This window comes from Zingiber officinale, chromosome 6A (genome assembly GCF_018446385.1).
Source record: "Zingiber officinale cultivar Zhangliang chromosome 6A, Zo_v1.1, whole genome shotgun sequence".
Taxonomy (NCBI): Eukaryota; Viridiplantae; Streptophyta; class Magnoliopsida; order Zingiberales; family Zingiberaceae; genus Zingiber; species Zingiber officinale.
In genome coordinates this window covers 104268135-104279325 of record NC_055997.1, presented here as the reverse complement: position 1 = coordinate 104279325, position 11191 = coordinate 104268135, and the positions used below count along the sequence as shown (strand labels likewise).

At 33.5% G+C, this 11191-nt stretch overlaps 1 protein-coding gene across 1 annotated transcript; it reads left to right on the top strand.

Moving 5' to 3' along the window:
* Nucleotides 1–1588: 1588 nt before the first annotated feature.
* Nucleotides 1589–10901, top strand: LOC121994269 (mitotic checkpoint protein BUB3.1-like). The gene is made up of 9 exons (XM_042548363.1): nucleotides 1589–1818; nucleotides 1953–2083; nucleotides 7636–7718; nucleotides 7932–8198; nucleotides 9584–9659; nucleotides 10131–10211; nucleotides 10300–10378; nucleotides 10472–10572; nucleotides 10672–10901. The coding sequence occupies exons 1-9, from the start codon at nucleotides 1696–1698 to the stop codon at nucleotides 10757–10759; spliced, it is 1029 nt and encodes a 342-aa protein (XP_042404297.1). The 5' UTR covers nucleotides 1589–1695; the 3' UTR covers nucleotides 10760–10901.
* Nucleotides 10902–11191: the final 290 nt, after the last annotated feature.

The window sequence follows — 11191 nt, the reverse complement described above, 5'->3', positions numbered from 1 at the left end:
TTTTTCTGAGTTTTATTTAGAAAAAAAAATATAAACATGAATTTTACAATCCTAGCACACTCCAATAAACAAAATGGTGGAGAGAAAAAACATGAAGTCCTTTGCTAGGAGTATATTAAATTAAATGAACTAACGTTGTATGTTATATTTAAAATAGGACTTTCATTTCTATATTTCTAAACAAAGATCTTATATGAATTTTAGTCTAGAAAATTCTTATAATTAAACACCTGAGATGTACATTTAAATATAAAAGATAAGTTAAAAAAAATTTACAATAAAAATATTCTAGTGGAGTACTCTAATATTAGTGGGGTGAATAGAAGTTCGATCAAATTTAATTTATTTAGAATTTTATTTTTTTTAAAAAAAAATTAATCAATTCGATTTGGATTTGATTTTAAAATTTTTATTCAATTAAATTGAGTAGTCTGAATTTAATTTTTAAATCATAATTTTAGATCAAAATCAAATTTTATTAAATCGAATTAAAATTTTAGATTATAATAAAAAAAATTTAGATAATTTTGTTTTCCACCGAATTAATCCATATTTTATAAGTTCTCAATTTGTATAGGTTTTGTCCCCCGAGTTATAGTGTCACGGTAGGATATTCAAGTTATTACCTAGATATCTGTAGTTCGATCCTTGGCTATTGTGCATTTACAGGATTTTTTTTTTCAAATGGAGCGCACAACCAAAGGATACTGGACTAACTGAATTTATCATTTTTTTTATTCCCCGAGATTAATTTGAAAACAAAAATCTATTCTATTTTAATTGAATACTCACAATTGAGGTACAACAAATTTAGTGTGATGCAATTTTACATGTCCCGTCACATCATTGAGATATGAGATATTCTTTTATGAGGTCTTATGATCAAAACTTGACACGTTGAATATATCCTCCCCATATCTTGGCCAACCTCTTCCGTGTTAACCTAGTGAATTGCTTTTTACCACACACACGTGATGAGATTTTATAGTCAGACTTAGGGTTGTAAATGAACCGAACCAAGCTCGAGTCGGCTCGAGCTTGAGAAAATTAAAGAAGCTCAGCTCGAGCTCGAGCTCGAGCGAGTTTCTGAATTTGAGCTCGAGATCATGGGCTCAAGCTTGACTCGAAAATAGTGGATTTAAATATAAAAATAAGTGCGCATAAGCTAAGATTCAAACCTTCAACCTCTAACAACCTTATAAAACACTCTAACTACAAACACTTCCTCAACTTATTATTTAACTTTAAAATAATAATTATTTTAAATATTAAAATATTAAATTACCCGAGCTCGAACAGACTCGATGAACCTTCGAGCCAGTATTAAATAGGCTCGAGATCGGCTCGAATATTAAATGAGCCGGCTCAAGCTCGATTCAAACTCAGTCAACTCTGAACTCGAATCAAACTTTGATTGAGCCGCTTGCAAAATTCATTTACACCCTAGTTAGATCCGATTGATTGACTGAAATAATTTGCCTTCGTTGAGCTATTAGATAACCGTTCACTCTTCAAACCATCGCCTCGTTTTGAAAACCCCTCCCGCTTCCGCTCCTCCCCTCTCAACTCCCCCCCACCCCCCCTCATCGCTCCGGCGAACGGTCGCGTCCTTTACCTTCCCTCTTCCCTCCTCGATTTGCCTCCATACTTTCATCAGATACGTGAACTATCTCTTTTCTCGTGGCGCCGGCCGACATGAGCACCGCCACCACTACGCCGACCGGCGGGCGCGAGCTCTCCCAGCCTCCCTCCGATGGCATCTCTAATCTGCGCTTCTCCAACCACAGCGACCTCCTACTCGTGTCTTCGTGGGATAAGGTCAGTATTCGTAACTCACCTGCGATTCCCATTCCTCCGCTCCGACCAACATAAAGACAAAACCCTAATCCCGTCTAAGGTTTGACTATTCTCCATCTAGAATTAGCCTGATTGATTGGTACCTTTTTCTTCAGACTCTTCGTCTTTACGATGTCGGTGAGAACTTTCTTAAGGCGGAGTTCTTGCATGCTGGTCCCGTCCTTGATTGCTGCTTTCATGATGATTCATCGGGGTTCAGTGCCAGTGCTGATCATACCGTGAGAAGGTATGTTGGGAGCTTCTCTGATTGCTTTTGAATATTTTTTGTTGCTTATTTAGTTTTGAAACACTAATGCTTACATATAACTGATAGAAATCGCTTAGTGTTCCATTATTTTCAGTAGTTAGTGAACTTGTTATAAATTCAACACTAGTGATTTTAGGACTAGGTAAAAAAATGTTTAGACTGTTAAGTTCGTATATTTTTCTGAAGTTTGGTGGTTTTTCTTCAGCGATGACTGGTAGTATCTATTTGGAATTAATATTAAGTTTAGTGTTAAGATTGGGCTAACAATGATTGTTTATGGAATGTTATACCTGCTTACATTTTGAACAGAACTGAGTGGTAGGAACAGATGCTGGACCCAAATTGATTCAGCTTTCCAAATTCCCTATTCATCTCGATCCTCTCCAATGAAACTACCTGTCTTTATCTCTAGTACTAACTTTATCTGTTTAAAACCCTCAGTTTCAATTCAAAATTCTAATGAGAAATAGGGGAGTTGAAATACAAAATTTTCGGTTTTATCTGGTCTTATTGTTACACTACAAAAGACTCGTTTATTGAACTTTCTTATGAGAAGACTTAGGTCCTGACGTCCTGTTAGTTCTAAAAATAGATTTCCAACAAACAAAGTTGATGCAAGTATTTGGAATTACAAACTAGTGTCTGTTACCTTATTTCAGATTATTTTCTTGTTAGTTGGAGTTTCATAGTCGACACTTCTTGTGACTCTTTATATTTCTTAGCCTGTGAGTAATTCTAAATCTTGTAGAGATTTCTTAGCCAATGGTTCTGATAGTGCTTGCATTTTTTGTGGCCAAGCTAATCCCTGTGAGTGCTATTGGTTATATATTTAAGTAACTGTATATTTAGGCCTAATTTTCTTGTAATATCAAAGAAAGTTGATACACAATGTTATTTAGAGAATATGAACTTGTAGCCTTATTATTACAGTAAATTTTAATGCAATACCAAATTGAACCATCGAATCACATAGAAACATTAGGGAAAAATTGATGAAGTAAATGGAGATAACTATTTCACACAAAGAAATTTTAATATCACACAACAATCAAAAGGGCATTTATTAACTAAATATCATCCTAATACATGAGATTTAACCCCTTTTATAAACGACAATTAGACTAATTCTTCTCAATAAAAAATCATCGTTGATTTTTTATTTTTAAAAAGCTAAACAACTTCTAAAAATTCAAAATCTATTTTCTTAAAAATATAACAAGAATAAAAAGTTTAAACATTAAAACAACTTTGAAAATTTGAGATTTTAAATAGGGCTTGAAATCCTGACCATGTTACCCCACTAAGGAGAACTTGACTCTGGGCAAGTTGTTGACCCCTTTTCCTAATTCTTCCCATTTATGCATAGGGAACAATGACTTTACTAATTTAGTTTAGCAATGTCTACTAATTATTCTTTTTATTTGGATGCATCTTCTAATAACCAAGAAATGTTTGCACTTTGTTCATTCTTTTGCACTTTCACTTTGTGATATTCTTTTTTAGTCATCCTTTCAAATGAATAAGAAAACATTGAGGTTGTTATAGAGCTCGAATATTGTCCAAATGTTCATTGAAATCATATGGTGTGAAGGTTGTAATAGTGAAGATGTATCTAAAACAAAGTCAACTACAAAGATGAATGCTCAAATTTCTCCTAGCAAATTAGTATATCCTCCAATGGCTCAAATATATCCTAACAAATTAGTGTATCCTCCAATTTAAAAATTGAATTTGTGTTTAAATAAGCCAAAAACTTGAACAAAAAAGCACTGCAATCAATTTTCTTCACAATATAACCAAATAAAGTAGATATGAAAACTATAATGATTCTAAAGTGCTTGCTATTACAAAATTTGAGTTCATGAATGTAATATGAAATTTTACATTATAATAAGCTTTTCTACATAAATAAAACCATATGTCAATTCTTTTTCCTTTCTCTGAATTTTTCTATTGTCATTGAATAAATAACATCTATGGGAGAACTTCTAAAATCAAATTGATATTCCAAAATAATTGTCTTATCTCTTATTCTCTTATGTATAACTCTTTCTCAAAGTTTAACCCTATCTATTTGATACCTTTGTAATTCAAACAACACAGTATGCCACCTTTATTTGCATTAATTGGTACCCAAATACTTTTCCCCCTTTCTTTGAGCATCTTCTTAACTTAGGATTTGATAATTAACTAAATTTTACCTTATCTCCTAAACTCTTCTAAACTTAGGAATATCATCACGACCTATAATTTTACCTACAGTCATTGTAGTTAAAGCTTCTATAACCTCACTTGATACAATATTATGAGCAAATCTATAGCTCATAATTTTTATATATTATTTGTAGAATCCTCATTAAATTGCTTATAAATGTGTTTTTACCATCTTTCAGTTATTGCATTATCAAGGGCCTTTCAACTTGATATTTTATGCATCTAATATTAGTAAATCTCTATGCTTCCTTTCTTTAGTTTTTGCGATGCAATAAATATCTTTTCTCCCCATTCTTACATTTTATTGTTATAACCTTTTTGCCTCAATTTTAGCTACTTTTACGTAATTGAATTTCTTGATATTTATAATTCTTCCAAACTTTAAAACATGAATTTTTAAACTATTGCTCTTTCACACCTTTTTATACCACCACCAGTTCTCTTTTTATGATTTATTTTTTACTTTGAGACTCTCCAAGAATGAATTTAACTACATTACTGATCTTATTTGTCAATATAGTCTAAATAACATTGATATTATCAACCTTTTCATTTCAAACTTCTTCCATCCTTTTTATGCTTGAGAACTTTTATATTATTTTCCTTAAAATTTTACCATTTGATTTGTTGAAAATTAATTATAAGTTTTTCCCCTTATATTTTGTAATACCTATATCTAATCCATTAGTTGGTGTTGGTTAGTTAAGCATGCCCCATGTATTCCATTGCAATTTTTAGACATAATTTTACCTACCTTCCTAGTTAGAAAAGAATTAATTGGACTCTAGTCATTGGCACTCTTAAAAGTAATGAAAAGCTCTTCAATTTTTTAAAGTGGATTTTAAAAATGTGTAATATTTAATATCTTAATTCCTAACTTTAACTTTAGGATTCTATCTCAAGCCCGTTGAATTTGTACAACCTTAAGTTATAATCCTTGTCTTATTTATACATAATGTATTTTATTTTTAATTTCTCTATTATATTAAAATGTTAAAACCTCAATTACCTACTTCTATGGCCTCTTCTCCTATCCATTTTATTCAATAAGCAAAACCTATTTTTTTTCTCTCTTAATCATGGCATGTAAACAACTTATAATCTTGTCTTCAAGAGTGTTCCTATTTTCCTAGGTGCTAGCTAACTAATTCTACAATCATTGACTAGCTTCTTTATTCACATTGGTCCACAACAATGCTAAAACCCTTTTTTATTTTCCTTCATTCTTGGCTGCTGATGTTATCTGCCAAGATTTATTATTTCATATCCTAACATAACTTTGGCACAATGATTTTATCCTAAGATTTTTACTTTTGACGGCTTTATCCTTATAATCCCTATCTAACATAGATAATACCCATTCATTTTATTTATAAATTTTCCATTTATATTAAATCCTAAAACCTGAATTACCTATTTCTCTATCATTTTCTTCTATCCATTTTGTCTTCTATTAATCATGGAATATAAATAAATTCTAGTCTTTGCTCCAAAATTTTTTCTATAGTCCAAGTTGTGAACCTAATCCTATAATCATCATGGACTAGATTCATGCAAATTGGTCCATAACACAAGAATCCTAGATTGTTTTGCATCACATCTAGGCATTGATATGGTCATTTTGAGCAACCTCGTAGCCCAGTTTTGTTTGCAGATTAAGGTACTCAAGTGATGAAAGGCCCTGTGTGTCACATTTATGTGACAACCTAGCCTCATGAAAAATAAGATTCAAGTGCACAAGATTAGAAAGATTTAGACTTGGCTATCTTGGCCTAACACAATTCTCAACCTTTTTCATCCAAGTCGGGGTTCACATGGGAAGTTTGTATTAGGAAATATTATGTTAATTTTTAGGAAAATTATTATTTTGTAATTTATTAGATAAATTTTTATTGGATGAAATCATGAAACAATTAATTAATAGTTTAGTAGATTACCTAATATATTTATTGAATTATCTATCTATTTATAATTTGATATTATCAACTATAATTGGCATTAACAGTAGTAGGCAGTTATTACATTATTATGCTAAAAATTTGACTTAGTTGATAAAGTATGTTAATTGCTGATTTGAGATATTGTTTTGCTATATGATTAAATATGAATCACATTAGTATATGTGTCGCTAATTACATGTTTATCATAAGATTGTAGTTGCCATTGTGGTATTGTGATAACAATGTTCATAGTGGTAGCAAACCAGTCACACCTTTGTCATTGGAATTGTACGATGTTAGAAAATGTTCTGTGACTTCTTGTTTATAGGATAGAGACTCCATGCTGTTGAAGGCAATAAAAATTCAACCGGTTGTTTATGCTTTGCATGAGATGGGGGAAAAAAATCATGTGCTTCTTTGCAATGAGTTGAAGGTGAGATCACCATTGTTCAGTTAGGTTGTTGAGAGGGCCAAGAAAGAGGATCATACTGGTGTATCGAGGATTGTGTGTTATTTTATGTAATAGATGCAGTTCAGTATTTTTCAGAGTAAAATATACCTGTAAGCAATATTTGTGTATTGTGTTGAAATAAAAAATAACAATTCTTAATAAATTTGCTTTTTCCAAGTTTTCCTCTCCTCTCTTTCCTCTTTCCCTCTTCCTCACTCTCTCTTCAATTTTCTGCCAGGAGATTATATCAATTTCTTTCTCCTCTTCAATTTTCTCCTTTAAACCTCCATTCTCAATCTTCTCTCTCTTATCTTCGTAGCATAGTTCCTCCCATGTCATTCTGCCTTCCACAATTATGCAAGGTATTGTACATCTTCGCCTTGCTACTGTTGCCATAAACTGTTATCTCCTTGTTGGTTTGCCCCGATTGCTGACTCCCTTATCATATCAGTTGTGTTTTATACTACTTTTGTTTTAAGAAAGAGTAGATTGGTGGTGAGACTAGAGTGTAGCAGCCAGAAAGGTTCTGCGACTAGAGTTATTAGATCTTGAAAAACCTGATCATTTGTTCTTGCAAATGAAAAATACAATAGTACAAGTTGATTACATTAAAATGAAAAACTGATTACAAACACGTGGGCAATTGGCATTATGAAAATGGTTGGTTAATGATTTGAGTCTAGATGATATTCAAGAACCATCCCCCATGTCAGCTGGTTTAGTCTGGTTCTTTTGAATGCCGCAGAACTGGCAAGAGATCAGCTCCTTGTTTCTTATCTGAGTGGTTTGTATGTTTTTATCACTGTGTCTCAAATCAATGCCTAATTCAATTAGATAATGAACATAGTTTAGCTATCCTGCCAACAATAATACATAGATTTTTGAACTACCTGAGTTAATTTTTTCTTTCTGGACTTGTGTGTCAGGTATGTCTTTGGTTCTGGTAAGGAGGATTTTTTAGGACGTCATGATGCTCCTGTTCGATGTGTGGAATACTCTTATGCAGCAGGTAGCCTTTTATTCTAAGTTGCTAGTAGCTTAATGGTATATTTCTACTACTTGGTCAACAAGCCTTATTGCAAGGCCTTAGTTTGGTTGTCAGTGACCTTGTGTACCAATACATGTTTGGAAGATATTATTATTCTATAAAGAATGTCGTATAAATCACTATGAGCAAATGTCCTTAAATTGATCATTGATCTTGTTATTTGAATCTTCTTAGGTCAGGTTATTACTGGAAGTTGGGATAAGACATTGAAATGCTGGGATCCCAGAGGTGCTAACAGCTCAGATCGTGCACTTGTTGGAACATATCTGCAACCTGAGAGAGTTTATTCCCTCTCTCTTGTCGGTTACCGTTTAGTAGTTGCTACTGCTGGAAGGCATGTGAATGTGTATGATTTGCGGAATATGTCCCAACCAGAACAACGAAGGGAATCATCATTGAAATATCAAACCAGATCTGTTCGTTGTTATCCAAATGGCACAGGTGAATTCATTGTTCTTCACTAATCTTTATTAGCTTGCATTAAATACTAAAAGAAAATGAAGCATTCCCAAGTAACCATAAGTCTGCTGAGTTAGAAGTTACTTCTTTTGTCTAACTACACAATTGCATTGAGGAAGATTGCATTCTCAATTCTGCTGCTGTTCATTAAGTGGGAGGGAGTTTTGGAGAGAAGGGATGATAAGATGGATAGAAAGGATGGGGGCGGTGAGGGAAAATAGAATTTTTATGTTGTCATCAGGAGGAAACAAGACCAAGAGTAAACAAGATTTTTTTTTTAATTGTCAAGATTGGATTGAGCCGAACCGAGCCGAACAGTATTAGGCTCGAGCTCGGCTCGTTTAAGTTATATTCGGGCTCGAACTCGGCTCGAGCTCGAATCGAGCTTTTATCACAAGGCTCGAGCTCGGCTTGTTTTAGAATTATCAAGCTCGCGAACAATTCGAGCTCGGCTCGTTATTAGCTCAATTATCAAAGTTAACGAGCCTAACTCGTTAAGCGAGCTCGGGCTCGTTTTGGCTCGTTTTAGAGCTCATTTTTTGGTTCATTTTAAAGCTCATTTTAAGGCTCGTTTTAGAGCTCGTTTTTTTAGCTCGTTTTAGAGCTCATTTTTTTTGCTCGGTTTAAGGCTTGTTTTAAGGCTCTTTTTTTGGCTTGCGAGCCTATAAACGAACATGTTCGCGAGCTCACGAGCCGAATATCCTTAAGTTCGAGCTCGGCTCAATAAAATTGTCGAGCTCGAAATCGAGCTCGAGCTCGGCTCGATAAGATAAACGAACGAACTCGAACGAGCTTTTTACCGAATCGAGCTCCGAATAGATCGCGAACCGTTTGGTTCATTTACATCCCTAGTCTTCTATGTCTGCCTGGATTTGGGCAGAATGACGTAGGAAATTTCCTCCTAGTCATCCTGTTCATTTCTCCTCTCCTCTCATTTTTTTTATTAAACAAGTTTGCTTGCCATTTTTTCAATCTTCAGCCTACTCCTATAGTCCTATCCATCCATCAGTGGACACACACTTATAGTATCTAAAACATATTATTTATATATAGTAAATAATTTTAGTTGTATGTTGGTGTCTATTTAGTGTAATTTGTTTTCTGTTACCAGTAGAAGGTTGAGGTGGATAGATTTTGTGAATCACTACCATTGCAGACTTCTTAACATCTCCCTTCTCAAGTGATGTGATGAAACCATGAATATGAACCTCTAATTATTCTTGATCACTAGAGAGAGACTAGTTTTTTTTCCATTGCTTTCTTTTTTGTTGAATGAAGTGATCTCATGTTTGACCCAAGAAATTATGGTGTCACTTGGTTGGCTATGTTTGAGGTCTACATTGTAATATTTGATGTTTTTATTGCAGGCTTTGCTCTCAGTTCTATTGAAGGTCGAGTAGCAATGGAGTTCTTCGATCTGTCTGAAGCTGCACAAGCTAAGAAGTAGGTTCTTCAGTGAACTATCACTGAATCTATTGTGGATAGTATTCTAAACTAGATGAAAATATTTCACAGAGAATTTCACTTGAAAATAGCGTCTGAGTATTTATGGTTTGTAGCTTGATTCCAGCTTGGTAGTAAAAAATGTGTGCATGCACCTGCTTCCTGCTGCATGCTTAACTTCTTTTGGAGAAACTAGAGTTTAACCATGTTGGACAATAGTTTTTTTAGAAAGAAAAAGCGGCAACACCATCATTGGTTCATACTGCAGTCCATCAACAATGGGAACTCGATATCTTCACACTGCATTAATTTTTTTCTCTAATCTAAGAATTCAGACTTTGAGGTTTTATACTCAAGAATTAACTTGTTTCCTGTTTATGATGAGATTTAATGAATTGACTATAATGGGAAAAGTCGATACTATGTCGTCTTTATCTGTGATAACCCTCTTTCTCATCAACCATAATTCAGGTATGCATTCAAGTGTCATCGGAAATCTGAAGCCGGAAGGGATATTGTTTATCCTGTTAATGCAATGGCATTCCATCCGATGTAATATCTCTAGATTCTTCTAATAGATCAATGATAAAGTTTCAGCAATTATATTATCAATTTTAGTTTTCTGGTTTGTTTTCTGAAGATATGGCACGTTTGCTACTGGTGGGTGTGACGGTTATGTTAATGTGTGGGATGGCAATAATAAGAAAAGACTTTATCAGGTACTGTTTTGGTATAATTAAAAAAAGCAAATTTGATATTGTGTTCTAAGAAGTTAGGCACTGACAGTTGCATGTTGTGTGTTTATAATCCAGTATTCAAAATACCCAACTAGCATTGCTGCATTATCCTTCAGCAGAGACGGCCTGCTGCTTGCTGTAGCCTCTAGCTACACATATGAGGAAGGCGAGATCCTGTAAGTTCATCAGATTTTTTTTTCTCAACACAGGCCATAAGTGAATGTTTTGGACTATTTTCTTGTTTTGATATGAAACTGAGTTTCTGAATGTGGCAGACATGAGCCTGATGCCATCTTTGTTCGAAACATAAACGAAGTTGAAGTCAAGCCAAAACCCAAGGCTTTGCCCGTTCCACCTCCTTAGTCTGGATACCTCAAATTTGGCAGTGGCTGCTTATTACAAACCATTTGTTCTATGCATTTTAAAGCGATGAAAATCTAATATCAGGGATTCTCCCTCCAATTGTAGTCCTGCAATTAAGAATTATCTAGTAAAATGATCAAAGTCGTACTATTTGATTTTTCATTCTTTTTATTATTGTTATTATTAGTATATTTTTTCGACCTCCTCGTGAAACCATTTTCCTTTGTTTTCTTTTGTCCCCTTTTTTTTATGCAATGCAGCTACTGAATGGTTATGGAACCACGAGTAGATATGGTTTGGTAATGCAAATTAAGAATCAACTTATTTTTAAAATTTTAAATTATAATTGATTTAAGTATTATATTTTATATGTTAAAAATTTATAACTCTAAATTTGGCATGAATATCTTTTAATGTAATCTGTGAGTTTTT

Bases quoted from the DNA above. Each gene is read 5' to 3' on its own strand.
- LOC121994269 (XM_042548363.1), top strand. From the start codon at position 1,696: ATGAGCACCGCCACCACTACGCCGACCGGCGGGCGCGAGCTCTCCCAG. The intron at 1,819-1,952 runs GTCAGTATTCGT...CTTTTTCTTCAG, and splicing joins TCGTGTCTTCGTGGGATAAG to ACTCTTCGTCTTTACGATGT. The intron at 9,660-10,130 runs GTAGGTTCTTCA...ACCATAATTCAG, and splicing joins GAAGCTGCACAAGCTAAGAA to GTATGCATTCAAGTGTCATC.